This window comes from Cinclus cinclus, chromosome 2, assembly GCF_963662255.1.
Source record: "Cinclus cinclus chromosome 2, bCinCin1.1, whole genome shotgun sequence".
NCBI classification, from domain to species: Eukaryota; Metazoa; Chordata; class Aves; order Passeriformes; family Cinclidae; genus Cinclus; species Cinclus cinclus.
Window position 1 is genome coordinate 107,372,415 of NC_085047.1, and position 18,200 is coordinate 107,390,614.

General features: G+C 36.0%; 1 protein-coding gene across 4 annotated transcripts in view; it reads right to left on the reverse strand.

Annotated features, from left to right (window-relative positions):
• Window positions 1-18,200, reverse strand: part of DMD (dystrophin) — a 767,992-nt gene that overhangs the window by 312,966 nt on the left and 436,826 nt on the right. For 2 of the 4 annotated variants that reach the window (XM_062488103.1, XM_062488102.1), the window contains 2 exons: window positions 16,549-16,657; window positions 10-245 (listed from right to left, as the gene is read on the reverse strand). In XM_062488103.1, the coding sequence (XP_062344087.1) occupies window positions 10-245; window positions 16,549-16,657 (345 nt within the window). Of the gene's footprint in view, window positions 1-9; window positions 576-16,548; window positions 16,658-18,200 lie in introns of those variants that run through there. The other 2 variants (XM_062488105.1, XM_062488104.1) reach the window with 1 other exon arrangement.

The following is an 18,200-nucleotide window of genomic DNA, read 5'->3' on the forward strand; positions in this document are numbered from 1 at the left end:
TTCTCATACCTTTTGTTTGATGATCATGCCGTTGATGTCATCAAGATCACCTACTTTCACTCTCTGAGATTTTATCTCTCGATCCAGTCGAGAAAGCCAGTCAGTGAGTTCTGCCCATGCCTTATTGAAGTCAGCCAAGGCTGGAACCTCCAAAAGCACAGAAGATGGCATTTCTGGCTTGAAGGTGGTGGTTTCCTTGGTTACCCTGGTTTGTGTATCCACAGCAACAGTTTCACCAGGAGTTACTGAAAAAAAAAAAAAAAAAAAAAGAGCTAAAATTACTGAATAAATGAACTTTGATAAATGTTTATTTCATTATTTCAGAATTTATGCCATAGAATGGATAAGATAAAAAAAGCCTATTTCTTGATATTGTCTCTACTGAAAATGTGAAAAACTAAAAGAAAATATTAATTAATTATTTTCCACAGTATCTCTATTATAATATCTGCTTAGCATCCAGCATTCTCAGCATCTTCAAATTCCATCCTTAGTAGACCAGTTGGACCTAGTAGCACTGGCAAAGTTCACAGTGTAACAAGAACCCCTTGCTAAAGGTCCCTGAAGCATGAGTAATTTTCAAAAAAATCTAGTAGGGTGGTCAGATCTCTCTATGCCAGATGACAGATTGAAAAAAGTAGATTGGATTATACAGCACATCATAGCATGACCATGTATTTATAAACAAGTTTCCTCCACTGTGTCCAAGTCACTCTGTGGATGTGAAATTATCTGACCAAAAATCTTCTCACTTAGTGTTAACACCAAGTGCTTCCCATAGGCTCTGTGGCCAATATGGAAGCTTATACAACATGAAATTCAGTTTTGACTAATTGTTTATTTTTCCACCTCATAACTTAAAAATATTAAGTGCTATTATTTGGATAGCTGTGGATTTTTTTTTTTCTTTTTGGAGAAAACAGACATATTTTCTTAGTGTCTTTTCCTGATCTGTGAGCTATGGGTTTTAAATAATCTGTAAATTATTGATTGCTTGGAATGGGGAAGTAACCAACACTGAAGCACAGTTTCTGTCTCTGCAGCAAAAATGATGAGAGGTGACACAGACAGATACCATTGGACAGAGAAGTATGGAGCATAAAATCATTCAGAAGTTCAAGACTGATCTTTTCTCCTTGATTTTTGCTATTTACAAAGAGATGAAAGGCCATGAACTGTTGGGCTATTTTTGCCCTTCAGTTAATGATGCAAAAACAATTCCTCATGTACAATACTATTGCAGATGAGGCTACACTAATTATATTTAGTTTTGTTTTGTTGGTTTTTTTTATTTAATTTTTCAAAAATATAACCAAAGTAGAAAAACTAAAACAGAAAAAAACAGAAGAACACATGGCATTGCTTCACTGAGGCTCTATAGTAGAGAAAAGAAAAGATTAGAAAAGAAACTAAATACCTACACTATAGAATCTCTATCGGAATCAGCTGTTGAAACAGCCATAATTAAACCAGGATGGCTGAAATAAAAGGTCTGTGGAGTGTGTTCTAAATTTTCTAGCACTGAACCACCAAATAATAATTTCTAAAGGACCAAAATTGGTTCTTTTGCATTTTTCCCAGTTTTCTTACAGAGTAGAGAAAAGCAGTTTCCTGCCCTCTTCCTGTGAGATTGCTTGTCTTCAGCAAACCAAAACACCAAAACAGTGTAATCCCATGCAGCTCAGAAAGTTTATTGTTTTGTTCTTTTCTCCTGGCTATTGCTTCTGAGATTCTAATGGTTTTCCATTGACACTCATGCCATTACAGCAAAGTCTGAAACATGTAAACCCAGGTAGTAGGTCAGGGTTCAACAATTTGTGCATAAGGCCAAGGCCTCATATTTCCTCCATGACTTCAGAGATTCGCAGACAACAAGAAAACAGTTGCTTAATTTGGCATTCATGTAGGTTAAACAGAAATTGTCTCATCTCAGATGAAAATTTTCCCCTCATCAGTATTCAGGTAAATTGAAGAACAATTTTCTAAACTGGGACATCCACCAGTAGACTTAGGGTGTCAGAGAAGACTGCCTGGCATCTCTTTGCATCTCACATATTTTGACAAGAGTAGACAATCATGAGTTTAATAATTAATACTTATTTATTTGTTTTTTTCCCCAGTGGCAGCCATTTCAGAAAAGAGTGTTTCTAATCTCCTAATGTTTATAGGTTTACTGATCTGGATTTTGGCTTATGGGTTTGGGGGCTTTTTTGTCCATTGGGATGGTTTTTGTGTGGTTTTGTTTGACTTTTTTTTTCCTTGATGTAGTTCTTTTGCGTCAAGAAACTTAAAATATTAGAAAAAAAGATTCTAAGGTTCTAGCAGAAGTGCAACAGTCCAGTATTATACATTCTCTAAAAACTTCAAGACCTACCACTATCTACCATCATTCTCTAAGGATGGCAATAATCGGTTCTACATTGATTGACCATTAGAATATTTTAGTTATCAAATTATTTATAAAAAAAAATTTAGAGAGTGTTTCTATAGTGTTTCACTTCTGACACTTATTTCCCCTCAGAACAAAAGTCCCACTTAGAGTAGTTATCTATCCCTTATTTCTCTTTATGCTTGCATAGATATGACACAGTGTATTTAAGAGAACTGTATAAATGATCTACTAAAAATAATAGACAAACATAAATCAACAATAAGAACACAATATGTAGCAACAGATCTCATTCTGAAGAAAATTATCCAGAACTGCACTGACAGTTTCTGCAACTCAAAGGGGACGGTTTGTTGCTTATGGTTTTGGTGGAGTCTTTCTATTATTAGTTTGCTTTTGGTTTTTTCTCAGGAAAATTCATTTATAAATGAAGAACTTGAATAATTTTTTCTTTTCAAATAACTGAGTAATAAATTATATCCAAATGAAACATATCATAAAAACAACAAAGGACTTAATCTTTCAACTTATAGACAGGTTATAATGCTTTACTTCTGTGATATGATAAACCTGAAAACCGAAAGGACAACTAGAATTTAAGACATTAAACCACACAAATATAAAGTTTTAAAGGTGATTTCTCATCAGCACTTTTTGCTCTTTAACAAAGAAGGAAAGAAGACAGAACAATAATAGCAGAAAAATGAAACACAGAGTAATGGGTGTGATTTTCAGCATGTTCTTGAACTCTGAAATACGCCGATGAAATTGAGAGCATCTTAGTAATTTTTGCATCTTAAAATTAATCTGTAATGTTAAACTTGAAGAGTTAGAATAATTGGAATGTGTCATGAAATTGAAATTCAAGTATTGAATGCAAACTCAAGTAAAACAGAATGAAGACAATTGCAAGGAAGGAATTTCCCTCCCTTCTTTTACTCTGTTTATTTCAATGTTGTGTTTCAAGAGAGGGTCAAACTGACAAGTGAAAACAAATAAAACTCCTTATTTAGGTACTGAACAGGAACAGAACAGACAGGAAGAATGACAACGCTTTCAAAAGCTTCAAAGCCCTTCAAACACCCTCCTTCAAGTCTTTAAGCAGAATTGCCTGAGTTCACAGGAATGTTCCTAACCATCTTTCTGAATGCTTTTTGTGGTGGTGAAGTTGTAACTATGTAAGGGAACTGCATCTACTGGGTCGAAGGTTTTTGACAAAGAAGAAGAAACACTGTGACTGGATGTGGATTTTAACTCAGTTTGCACATCTAGCTTGGGTTTTTAGTTCAATAGTTAGCAGCACCAATTAAGGGAGAAGCCAGCCTTAAATCCTTCATGCAATGAATAGCAGTAATATGCACCCACTAAACTTTCTTGTCCTTGTTTTAGTCAAGGAAACTCAGCTTCATTTTACTCACTCTGAGCAAGTAGAAAAAGAATACCTGTACCATGTGGTATACACTCAGATGACATCACTCAGTTAATTTTCTATTTTAACACAGGCAACGCTAACTTCTTTAATGACAGAACAAGTTTGCTTCTGTGGGCAAACAAGCAGTTCACTAGCTGGGACATTGCACACCAGGCAGATTTGGCTTATTCCATGGGAAATCTCAGTGCCATTTTACCAGCACTTTATCTGTGTGGTCTTGATGTGGAACAACTAAACTCCACAACACCATGCAGGCGAAATTCTGTCAGCTACTAAAATGCTGCCTAAAATGTTACTAAAATTTTGTCTTTTTTAATTATTTTTTTTTTAAATGTTGTGGCATTGTAACCAGTTTTCTAGAGGCTTAGAGCATTCACAATCATTCTTAAACTTCAAGAAGACTTCTTGGAGAAAGATCTGGACAGTCAGTTCTGAGGCTGATTTATTTAGACTTGATCAAGTGTTAAATGAATAGTCTCATCTCTGTCTGTCCTTCAACATTAGGAAATAAAGTTAAGAGTACATTAAGTTCTCCCATTCAGTACAGCCCCTCCCTGCAAGGTGATCACTGCCAGTAAGACTTTTTGCAGAGGAGTTACAGCTACCTCACAGGTGTTCCAGGTCATAAAGGAGTTCTGAAAGGAAAATAATAGTGGCCAACAGAGCTCTGATTAAATATTATGAATAATATAAATTTATTACCTCAAAAAAAGCCCACCATCTTGGAAGTTTGAAAGCAATGAATGCTTTTTGTAGTGAACAGAACTCAAAATAAAATCTTTATGTTGATCAAAAATTATTGCCAACAAAATTCCACCCACAGCTCTAAATGTGGAAAATATGCATCCTTAGAGCATTGTATCTCAAAGCTAATATTTTATTAAAATTTTAATCAGCTTTTAAAGACAAAAATCATGTTTCAAAGTGAGTCTTTTCTATTTTAATACAACACCAATATTTAATTTTCTTAGCCTTGAATATTTAGTAGAAATAATTCCTAGAAAAAGAAGAGTTTGTAACTGTATCAGACATATTTCATACATAGTAAATTTCATAGACTATAAATGGGTAAAAGTTTTATACCAAAGTTCATGAAGACTTAGGGAACATTCACCTTATATGTTACTGTTATGAGTTTAAAATACAAGTGCCTAGAACACCATTTAAATCTAAAAGATCTTTATGATTCTTAATGAGTTGTTATTGATTATATATAATTTTAGTTAATACAGGTAAAAGAAGCTGATAGTTTATATGATTATTAATTAAAGTTTAGATCTAAAATAGTCTGTTCAGTGGGATGAAGGGTGGAAGCTAAAGACCCCTTAGTGGTTCAAAAGAAACTAGAAAGTGAAGGTTGAAATGTTTAGGAGAAAAGGAAAATATTTACAAGTGAATATGTACTGCTATATTTGAAGAAGAACTACAAAAGTTATGGATTCTAAAATGCTACTGTTACTATTACTAGATTTTTAAACAGCATCAAAACTTTAAATTTAGTAGGAAGAAAATGTCAGCTTTCTCAGACTTTTCTTTCTTTGTCATAGGATAGATCTGGTTGAATTTGCTTCCCATCCTCCTTTTTATACCTAGGTGTGTGACTAAGCCTTTTATTGTACAATGCATTTTTCCAAGTTCCTCCAAACACAACAGAGAGATGTCTCAATATGTCTTTCACTCAATGTAAAGAAAAACTCTTATATTGCAAACACTGAATTGCAACAGGAATAAGAACACAGAAAATCGGTAGAGTCTACTAAACACTAAGAATTTTAGTGATATAAACCACATAAGTTGGCTTTTGCGCATCATAATGTAAATAAACATTAGGGTGAAGTTGAAGTAGTGCCACACAGCAAAAGGTTCATCTTGTGACCTGTTGCTGCAAAGAGCTTCTGCAAATATTTTCTGTGTATGCAAGATATGTAAAAGTAGAATGTTAACACTTCCCTAGGTCGTAAGAGGTACTTCAAGGTAATTTCCATGCACAGAAGTTAGAGTTTAAAACAATTGCCTTTGTAGAAAAGAATCAGATTGGAGAATACTTTAGCAAATGGAACACATATTAAAAAGTCAATGGGCTCTGATGGGATGCACCTGTTGAGTGCTGGAAAATCCAGCACAATCATTGCAAGGATTCCTTTTACAAACTTTGATGGATCACAGCAAAAAGGAAAAATTGTCTGAAGACTGGAGGAAAACAAATCTTCTATCTTCAGAAAGAATAATATGGAGAACGCAGGGAACAACAGCTTCACCTCAAACTCTGGGAAAGCGATGGAGCTGTTGGCATTACGAGCTGCATTAGGAGGATCATTGCCAACAGGGGGGCAGAGCTGATCCTTCCCCTCTGCTCAGCACCTGGAAAACTGTATCCAGTTCTTGGATCCCTAGCATAAGACATCTATAGACCTACTGAAGAGAGACCAGTAAGTGGCCATGATGATTAAGGGACTGAAACCTCTCTTATATGAGGAAAAGCTTGAAAGAGCAGGAACTGGTCAGCCTAAAAGAGAGAAGACTCAGGGGGCCTCATGATCATGTAAAAATATTGAAGGGAGGGTGTACAGGTGGAGCCAGGCTCTTTCCAGCAGTGCCCACCAGTGACAAGAAAATGGGCACAACCAAAACACAGGAGGCTTCCCCTGAATATCAGGTAATGCTTTTTGAGTGAGTCCTGCAATGGGTTGAACCAGAGAGTTTTCAGAATATCCACTCTTGGAAGTACTCAAAAGACATAGAAACGTCATCCTGGGTAGCCTCCTCTAGGTTATCCTGACTGAGTAGGGGTTGGACCAGGTTCCCTCCAGAGGTCCCTTCCAGTCTCAGTCTTTCTGTGGTCCTGTACAGATATGTTCCCAAGCACTCTCTAGAAACTAAATTAGAAATAGTGAAACAACTGAGAATTCTTTGGAAAGGAAGCAGCTAAGAAAGAAGATAGTACATGGGAATAATCCTGGCACAGTGTATGTAAAGAATTGAATTGACTGCTGTACATGTGGAAAAAACTTTAAATCTACAGCATTTGATTCTAATTAGACTATGACTCAACCAGGGACAAGTAGCACAAAACCAACTGAAGACTGTAATATATATCTGTAAACAGAGGTAGCTTTAATCTGCTTGGACCTATTGCTCCATTCAGACCTTTCTGAAAGATAAACTGCTCTAAAGTTCAGTCTCCTTTTAGTAATATAGCATTGTCATGGCATTCTCCAAGAACCTTTCCTTAGGCAAAGTTCAGCATGATTGATGGGGCCACTAAAAATTGAAAAGCAAAAGGCTATGGTATGAATGGATCACTTTTAGTGAGTGTGAGAATTAAGCAGACGTAAATTAAAGAAAGGTAACCCAAGAACCTTTCATATACTTTTTTAAAAAGCAATATTATTCATACCACTACACAAGGCATTTATTTTTTCCAAAGGATAAGTGTCTTTTTTCAGTGAGCAGTTGTTACAAGAGTTTCATGAAAATGAATGTTTTGTACTACAGAAGTTGTGGTGCTGTAAAATCAAATTCTGTCACATACTTGCCTTATAAAAAACGTTGTGACAACATCTGTCACGAATGATGCAAGCACCTCTCAGTATTCCTTTTGTCAGTAAAAGTAATAAGTTCCTTGATTTAGTATGCAGCTCTCAATTGGATGACAATCTATATGACAATTTGCATTTCCAGTGTACTGCTATTGGCATGGAACTGAATTTTCACAGCTAATTCCTAGATATAAGAAAAAAACCCCACACTGCCAGCAGCTCCAACTTTTACAGTATCATAAAAATCCACTCTTCTAATTTTTGTAAGACCTATATATATTGATTTAACAGGCATAAATTGCTATCTAATCCAAGAGGAACTCTGAAATAAGTGTGGAAAAAATTGCACACAGATGCAAAATAACAAGAAGACAGTTGAATTCTAGATACCTTGTAATTAAAAATATCATAAGAGGTTTAAAAAAGTTGTGAAATAATCAGAGCTCAGTTACTAGCTAATCGAACAGAATTGAAGAATTCATGCAAAAATGACCAAGTCTACCCTTATTCTTCAAGTGAAAAATTTTTCAGGATTAAAACCAGGTGTTCAAATGCAACAACATCACTTTGTTTTGGCAAATGAATTGCTGAAATCACTACAGGCACTTTCCGTTCTTTCATCGTAATTGTAAAAATATAATGCCAGGAACTACTCTGTGAAACCCTTGCCATGTTTTCTCCTCTCATGTTTATTTTTCAGGTGAAACTAACCTTTTTTTTAGTTTCACCCTATAAAGAATTGCCTTTGGGAACTTAAATGTGGTCTGAGCACCAATCTACTGTTTAAAAAACCATCAGTAATGCAAATCTCTTCTTGCCTGTGTCCACCACTGCATGTCCCCTGCTACTCCACACTGACACAAAGACATCAGTCTGATATTTCAGTGGTAAATTTCATATATATCAGACTGAAGAATTTTACAGCTGGAAGAGAAGAGGTTTTTATTTGCCATCTTTTCCTCCTTTTAGCCTTTTACAGTTCAAGGAGCAAGTCCTTTTGCCATCCTCTTGTGTCCTCTGACTAGGGCAGGAACCTTAGAAGCAAGTATGAGCTTTGTTCCTCATTCCCTGTAGCCTCCACTCTTCTCACACTCTTGGGATGCCTCTTTCTCTGTAGAGCAGACCTAACTCTGAGACAGCCCCATCCACAACAGAAATATGAAAAAGGCTGTCAAAGATAGGTAGGGCATGACCAGAATATCCCTGAGCACTGCTCCCTTCACAAGGAAAAGGTGACCTGCTTTGCTCTTTTAAAGAGACAAGTCAACAAAGAACAGAGAGGTCAAGAGGATTGTGTGCAGAATGACCAATCACTTTCTACTATTCTAGCAAATTAAAGAGATTTTCACACAATGTAGCTTTCAGTAGGCCTAATTACCATACAAAAAGAAAGAGAATAGAGAAATTACTGCTATTTGTTGGCTGATACTATCTGGATAGTCAAATATCGCAGTATTCTGGGTAATTGTAACAAAAAGAAGGGAGGGAGAGAGAGAGAGAAAGAGAAAGTAGTTTTAAAACACTATTTTAAAAAAAAGTGATTTAAAGATTGAAAGCTAGAAACATAGGCAGAAAAACTGAAAAGAGACGTATACTACCATTTTATTATGGATACCTTTTTGCTAGGAACTCTACCCCCTTTGATCATATCTTCCAGAATAAATTAACTTTTTTATTCTATCTGTGTTTTAAAAAACGATAGTTGTCAGATATTCTGAAAATTGCCACTACTGGATTCTGTTAACAAAATTATTGGAGGCATATAAAAAAGTACAACCATAACTGTAACTTAGTTCTGTGCTCTCACCTGATCTAGGTTATCAATAATAGACTGAAGAATTCTACAGTATGCTATCATTTATATTTCGTGGGATTTAACCAAAATAATTCTGGTATATCCTGCTGCTATTACTGTTGATTAAGACATTAAATGAAAGAAAACAGGCTGCAAAGCTTGCTCCTCAGAAGAAAACACCAGATCATATTTTAAAATGGAATAGGTGAATGTGGTCCTTTGAAAGACTAATGATATAATTAATTTTATTTACATCATAAATCTTGACTGCTGTACTTCAACAACTTGTTACAGAATAGAAAAAGTAAACTTTGATTCCATATTGTCTTTAATAACAGCAAAACAGCCAACTCCAGTATCAGCTCTCGGATTTAAGTTCCATCATAGGTATGAGTACAATAAAAATTCTTTGTAACTCAGAGCAAGTTATATTTAATCAGCTGAGCCCTGAAAGAAAGAATAAGTAGAAGTTTGCATTCCTTTTGTAAACTGCACTGTCACACCTGTTTAATACAAATCTTTCAAAGAGGAACCTACTGCCAGATCCCCGAAATAGGATGTTAAATATAAAGATGTAACCTTTGGTTTTATTCAAATTGGGCATTTGTGGCTTAAGTATATTTTGCATATATTTTTCACCTGTCAGAAAAACAAAAAGCAAATCCTCAAATCAAGATGTGTTATAAAGAAAGATCAAAATGGAAATTCTGAGAATAACAGAGATTTGTGTTTCTAAACTTGCTTATTATGTTTTTATTCATGCAGCTTGGAAGGCAGAGTGTCAGCTTTTTATATAGATGCTTTTCATTACTTCTCCCTGTTGGTGTTGCAGCACATGCTGTGAATGACCTCCAGAAATTCCTGAAGCTATATGCAGAGAGAAAATTGAATCTGAAAGCTTTATTAGACAAGTTTGTCTTCAGCTTGTGTCTGATGTCAGCTGTATTTTAAAACAGAACTACTTGTGAAACTAGGTCCTGACCTTGAAAAATCTCCAATCAAGTGGTTCAGTTTTGGGCCATATTGTTATTTGCTGGATGTGTCACATATGTGAGAAGTAAAAAAAGCTTCTTAATGGAAATCACATGGAATGATTAGACACTTCTTTCCTGAATATAAAGGGGAAAACAGATATATGGCAACTTACACATAATAGGGCCATCTCAGGCTGGCATCTCTGAACCTCTTTATTACATAAGTCTGTAAAGTAAAATGATTCAACCCCAAATCTACTAAAATTATTTCTAGAAGCCACTATTTTTTCCTTCATCCAAAAGAAAAGGTAAAGACAATAATCTATTCCTTTACTAATCCACTTTATACAAACATGAGCAACCATTGTTAGGCAGGCTGACTAAAGGAGGATTCTACTGTTACTGGTCACTAATGATTTAAGAGCTCAAGGTATCCTCTGTGATACTTCCCCACTGCATTTTATCTATTCAATTTCCTTCTTGCATTTTATTTTTGTAAAACTTTTCATAGTGTTATACCAAATTATAGCTAATATTAAAAGTAGACATTTCCTTTAGAGACAACATGCACAAGTATTATAAACTGTATGGTTCTAGACACATGATCATTATTGGAAATAGTATTTCTCTTTACTATAACTCGTGAGAGTCATCTTCTTTACTGGGATCCTATAACTAAAGCAAACTGGAATGGACGCTGGCAGTAGCACTGCCTTCAAATTCAGTGTATAACTGCTTGTCCCAACAGATGCATGCTGTGGATTTTTAGCTGTTCAGTCTCTGGAGAATGGTTCTAGAAAATTACGTATCTACCATATCCCTCATGAAAGCTTTTTAATAGCTGACAGCAAGCTTCCTTTAAATAGTGAAGACTACGTGCAACATAAGTTTAATATCAACATTTAATATTAACACAAGTGTCCATTAGTATTGAAAACATTGTAGGTGAACACACCCATGGATTTTTCAGTCTTTCCCAAACAATTATTTTGAGTATTCTTGGTCTCCATTATACTATGCCAGCTGCTATAAACAATATAGACATTTAAATATCTGATTTTACATTTGTTTTTATTTTGCCCTTTGAATCCACATATTGTAATATTCTCAGGTGCACAGGTGTTTTAAGACTAGCTTTTGGAAATTCTGACAAATGGTGCTGAACTACAGCATATGTGTTCACTAAAACAGCAAGCATAATAGATAAACAATGACTGCTTCAGAGCACATTAGCTCTGAAATATGACAAAAAAGAAAGTGAATCTATTGTGCATTTTTTGCCCAAAGCTAGTTGTTGTCATTTTGTTTCTTACATTTTTGTCATTGTCTCCTGATTATCTTCTAAATACAAACTGCTTGTTTGTTTTTAAGGAGGCAGTGGAGCAGTACACAATCCAGCTCTGAAGTCCAAGGAAATGAATATATTTCAATGGCTATAGTTTCCTAAACAAAGAATCCTTCATCCCCACTGAAAATATTAAACCAAATATCATGTTAGAGATTTAACAGGGCAGTCTTCATAATGCAGGATACTGCTACGTCCATCTGTACATCCCCCTATCTTAGAAATAACCAGTGTGGAATAATAAAAATCTCAACTATGCATTTTGAAAACAAAAGAAAATTCTAGATACATACAGCACATGTACTAGAACTACAGAAGCACTTTCAGCCTGAGGTAAGTGGATTTTAGTTTTAAACCTCAAGTGATTTCATCAAGGTATGTATTTTCACACACATGCTTTTATTTGGTGCTAAGTTTCTCAACAACCTACAGACTCATGAATAGCATATTTTTAATAGCACCAGTAGTTGTTACGTTATATGCTGCAAGCAGTGAATATTAATTCCAGATGCTTTAAGCCACAGCAGTGTATACAGAGTAACTGATATTTTTCAAGAGCTGTTGTATATGACCTTATAAGCCTGGAACAAAGCAGCATGCCTAGTCCAGGTGGGGACTTCACAGAGAAATAAAAACAAACTATATTTCCCAAGCAGAAGGAGATATACTACACACCTGCAAGTCAAATACCAAAGAATAAGCAAATGAAATTGTGTTATCATTACTTTCCCCATATTCACAAATATCACTGTTTTAATTCAAACTCTAAGACTCAAGGCGTTATAGGCTCTGGAGGTGACCGACTACTGTGAATATTTTTTCTGTACCTAGTTGAATACAGGGGCTGATAAGTGCTGACTTCTCTCCACCACCACTGCTGCAGGTGAACTTACTACAGCTCATAGTCCTCACATTACAACTCGAGTCTAATGGACTCAGCATGATACCTCACTCCTCTCCTATTCTTCATCCATTCTAAATCCTGAAAAGCCCTCTTTCCCAGTCTTTGACTCTGCCTGCAGTGCCCTACTCTTAAAGCAAGTTATGCTGAAAGCACAGAAGAGCATTGATTGTAGGAATTTGAAGAAAGATACCTAAAGCTGATGGTGAGTGCTGATGGTGAGTGCAGTACTAGCCTTCCTCAAATTATTTGCAGTAAGTGTACAACACCTAACAATGCATATAAAGCCTTTCTGCCAAATGCAGCCCTGCTACAATCTGTTAAACACAACCAATCAGATTTTTCTTTATCTTTTTTCAGACCTCCTACAAACGATGCTCCAAATAAGATTGATAACTTTTAAAGTGACAAATTCTAATTAATTTCAAAAGAAATTTCCCCACTGTAGTTGATTATAATTCTCACTCAGCTTTTTTCTTAATTTCAGATTCACAAGTTTTTCTGTTTCATTTGATTAGACATTTCATCCAAAACAGAGACAAAAAAAGGGGCAAGAACTTGTGTAAGCAGTCAAGAGAAAAAAAGAGATTGCTTGTGCAAAATAACTGTTCACTAAATAAGTTAAACTGAAAGAGTATTAAGATAATGTATCGTGCCCAGTTTTAGTAGATGAATATGTAAAATGTAAAATTAGTTGACTGAGTACTTTCAGCTGGATTCATTTGTAGTGCAAAAATTTCACTAACTTCAAGTACAGCATAACTGAAAATAAATACACAACCTTTTAAAGAAATAGTATTTTAAAGGTAGCTCTAAATAAAAGTGACCAAAATTTTCCCCTGGCATTTTACTGGAATGAAGACAAATCATCGACAATATATCTATAACAAATCAGGAGTGCCTGCCACCCCACAATGCATTCAGAGGGGTTTAGAAAGCAGTGTGTACCTTTACCTAACTTATTGAGTAAATACAGTGAGAGTACCTCAGTACAAAAGAAGGGGAAAAAGTCACATGAATGCTAATGATGCTACTAAAAACTCTTGCTCCTGGAAAAACACATTCTAGAACTGTATTTCTCTCTGTTTAAAATGTTTTCAAACTGCTGGCTAAGCAATGCATCAAGGTATTTGGATAGAGACATTCACACCATTTCACGTTGTCCTGTCAAGCCCAGATAGCAAGTGTGATTTTCCTCTTGATTCATCTTATCTCGGAAGTCAATCTTCGCTAAGGTTTTAGGAATACCCTTCAGCTAAGTACATTTTTTGAGCCGGAGAAGTAATTCTTGTTCCTTGTGCCTGAGGGCACACTGGACTGCTGGAATATCAAGAACTATTTTTTAATGCTTCTTCTGCTGAAGCAACTATAATATGCAGACCTAGAAATAATTATAACCACGGTGCCAAGGCTGTTACAGAAGTAACAGCCACCAGATGGAATTTATTAAGATTCTCTGAGTTCCTTTAACCAGACCAGTACAAATGATACCTGACAGGGCAGTAGAGATGAGCCAGTGACATCTTCATTCCCTGGTCTCAAATACATGTTAACATTATTCAATTCTGATGTCCCTGAAAGTCCCTATATGATCAGGAATTGAATAATTGTCAACAGGAGATATTGACATTGCTTCACAAAACCCTTCTAAATAATTTTGTGTATCTCTTTTGTACAAATTATCTTTGATGAGGCTGTTTAGCTTTTGGGAGGCTTGGTTAAAGCTAGCTCTCCATCGCCAGTTTGAGTCCCTGTGGTTCATGAGAGTCAGCAGCAATGAGTAAATAAGGCCATAAAACATCTATAATGTTTGTGGTTAAAATAACTGCAGAACTTATACAACAGAATGTCTAGACCCATGACAGTCAATTGCTTCCTCTCCTCCCATTCTTTTAAATTAAATATGAAAATACCTTAGTAGCAGATATCTTTTCTTATCTTTGTAGAAACCTTCTCTCTTGGCCTGGAGAAGAAAAGGCTCAGGGGGATCATATCCATGTGCTTAGATAACTGACTGGAGGAGTAAAGACAGATCCAGACTGTCTTCAGTGAAGCCCAGAGACAGGATGAGAAGCATCATGCAAAAGTTGAAATACTAGAAATTCTATTTGAGTAGAAGAAGAAACTTTTTTTGACTGTCAGAGTTGCTCAACACTGGAAAAAGTTGCCCAGAGAGGTTGTCGAGTCTCCATCCTTGGAGATATTAAAAACCTGACTGGACATGACCCTGAGCAGCCTGAACTAATTGGCTGTGCTTTGAGCAAAAGGAATAGATGTCTCCCCAGGTCCCTTTTGAACTCTACAGTTCTATGTCAATACACCTATAATGAGGTGATCACAGTAAACTGACTCAAATAAAGAGAAATTATGAATTAGTGTTATAAGCACAGGTTCAGATTCTAAGTGCTCATGACAACAGAAGGGAAATCAGTCTTACTTCCTTCTCAATCCTTTATAGAGCACCAGAGCTTTCATTTTCTGTATGTATAATTCCATCTGCTGAGTCTCAGAAACATTAACAGTCAGAGACTACATCTTGAATTAAGGTGAGTAATTTTGTAATTCCTCAGCTAGAGATGAGGTAATATAAAAATATATTGCATTACTACTCTGTGTTATCACTCTTGTCCCATTATTATAATTTCTTTTGTAACAGCACACACACAACTTGCCAACACTCTTCCCTCTGGAACCTGACATAACCTGTTCACACAGAAAACTGACACAGCAAATTTAGCACAGGAAAAAAATGATCGCACATCTCCTTCATTCCCCCATGCCATTACATGAATTCTTATAGAATGCCTTGGAACAAAATCATGCAAAGCAAGAATGCTGTTGCACTACTTGTTTTAAAATATAATAGTGGTATTTGGCTCTTAGAAAATTGAAATAATTGCCACTGGAACCACAGTTCTAAGGGACTAAACCAGGAGTTCTAAGGGACTAAACCCAAACAATAGCTCTTTTTCAGTAAGATTCAACATGTCATGAGTAAGACAACTCCTTTTCTTGAACTCATACATGCTATTTGGGCAGGAGCTGGACTGTCTTCTGGTACTGAAATTTCTGGATTCTCTCTCTATGTACTTCTCTGCAAAAATGGGTTTTCTGCTTTGCTGTCCTAGAGGACCAATATTAGAAGGTAGAGAATTCTCCAATTTAAGCTTTTCTTGTATGTTACCCACTAGAAAATGTGAAAAACAAGAGGGACCAACAACCCACATGTAATCCAATTCCAAGTGATTACTGCAGCTGTATCATAGCTTGAGTTACAGGCAATATGACAGGAGGGGAGGGGGACAGATTTCTTTCTGCTCCCACATATGATGACCAGCTTTCCAAATTGTATAGGTAACATTCTTCACTCAAGTAACTGAAATGGTTGAAATCAAGGAAAGAATCTTAGAGACTTTACAAACTCAAATTGAGCATAGTGCTTCCATTAAACCTTTCTTTTTCACCCATGCTTAATCACTACATTTCAAAGGAAAACACTGGGAAATAAAATCCAGTTATCCAGAAAAGAAAATTGTAATCCTTGTAGGGAACAAGAAGACACAAAGACATATGAAAATAACCTAATAAAGACATTGTCAAAATAATTTAAAGGAAATAGAGATCTGGTGTCTTGTTGTGAATTCATGAATGCAAGACACGAAGAAATATAAATCACAGACTTGGTGTTTAACTGCATAATTCCTCCTACCATGTCATATGACTTTCTCTGTGCATAGACAAGCATTGTTTTGAAACAGTCTCACTTATTGCCCCATCAGTAATAATAACTTCAGAATTTCATTCTGTGACCAATCTACAGATACTTGACCTATAACATTATTATCTTTTAATTTAAATAATTTGTCTCCCTTTGTAGTATTTCCTGCATTAGTATATGCAGAAATTCAGTTTCTCACCTCTTCAAGGAATGAAAGATAAATTACTTTGAAACAGTAAGAATTTGAAAAGCATTCTGCAACCTTTTCATCAAATCACTATCTAATTTGTCTTCTGGGATACATTGCATAAAATAGAAAGGCAATGATAAAAAACAACTTGAATGCCACAGTAGCACTTTTAAGGATGCTGAATTAATTTAGACACTCTCCAGCCATTTTAATTTTAACTGTGATTTCTAATTAATTTAAAAAATACATATACTTCAGCACTTACAGACACCTGAAGATAGGTGGCCAAACGCTGCTAATACTGGTTTTTCCTTTAGTTGTTGAATTAAGTGGTGTATTGCCTTCCAGTCAGCATTCAAGTCTTCCAGTTTTTTCTAGAATAGAATCAGAACAAAATATTACATTTATAAGGCATAAACTAATGTATCAGAGAATCACAGAATGGGTTGGAAGGGACCTTAGAAATCATCTACTTCCAATTCTCCATGGGAATGGATGCCACCCAAAAAGACCAGTTTGCTCAGGGCCCCATCCAATGTCTATTTGTAACATAAGCAAATATAAATTCAATGTAAATAAATGCAAAATAAAATAAGTGGGTGTTTTTTTTTTTTTTTTTTAATCTGGTGGATCATATGAATTAAAAAAAAACGCAAAAAACAAACAAAAAAATGAGAAACTAACAGAAAGATAAAACAATGAATTTTCATAAATGGGGGAGAAGGACAGGTAAAATCCTTTCCAGCTGTGCTACAAGAGAATTTCCTGGTGTCAGGGCCCTAAAAACATCTTTTCTGCTCAAAGTTTGGCTGCTGAAGCTCAGAGCCATCTTAGAACCAGCACAGGTGCCTGGCCCTGACCACAGAGTGACTTCTTGGACCGCTCCCTTGGCCCTGCCCAGCCACCATGGGCTGTGTTTGATTCCCTTCACAAGGCTTGATCCTGACCCTGCCAGGGACAGCCCTCCAGCCTGAGAGATCTGGCTTTTAAGCTCTGCGAACATGAGATGATAATTTTTTAAATTAAAATAGAAAGGTGAGTTATGTATTGCAAAAAGCTTTTCAATAAGCCCCACTGCACCTTCTTACATCAAATGCAGGATTTATTATTCCACCTATTTTAATTAAAAAAAAAATTAATTCTTAGGAGTCTTGAGGGTGCCATAAACTTCAGTGTGTGAGCACATAGTCCTGTGCAGTAAAGACTTAACAGTTACTTTTAAACAAAACCTGCATGAAAGTCTGGAGTGTGCATAATGTCTGTCCTCAGATAACCCTGAGAGGCAGTTAGATTTGAAAATGTTGTTTCTGCCTCTCTTTTTTTCTTGCTTTAAGGACTGTAAAGAAGGATGAAGCATTGCTAATTCTATGCTGACATGTCTAACTCTTAAAATGAAGACAGCATTTCTTTTTAAGCTGCTCTCTGATTCTCTGCTACAAAAAGCAGCACAGAGTACTGATGTAGCTCAGGAATGCTTTCAGTATTCTATGGTTTCAATCCACAATTAGACAAGTAGTCAAAATCACAATCCAGCCATGATCGAAACAGGATCCCTGTTAAGAAAGGTACTTTAATTATCTAGAGTCTAAGATGACAGAGGTCAATAGGAGAGGGATGGAGAAAAATTCCCATTAAATTGAAGCATGTATGTACCAACCCCCTTCCCCGCTCCCCCCAGGCTATAAGGTAGTGAGGAAGGTTTAGATACCAGGAAAAGATTTTTTACCCAGAGGGTTGTTGGGTACTAAACTACACTCCCCAGGGAAGTGGTCACAGCTCCAAGCCAGTCTGAGTTCAAGAAGTGTGTGGACAACACTCTCAGGCAAGTGGGGTGATTCTGGGGCTGTCCCATGCAGCACCAGCAGCTGGGCTCTATTCCATGATTCCTTGTCGTGAGTAGCTACTTAATCATTCTTA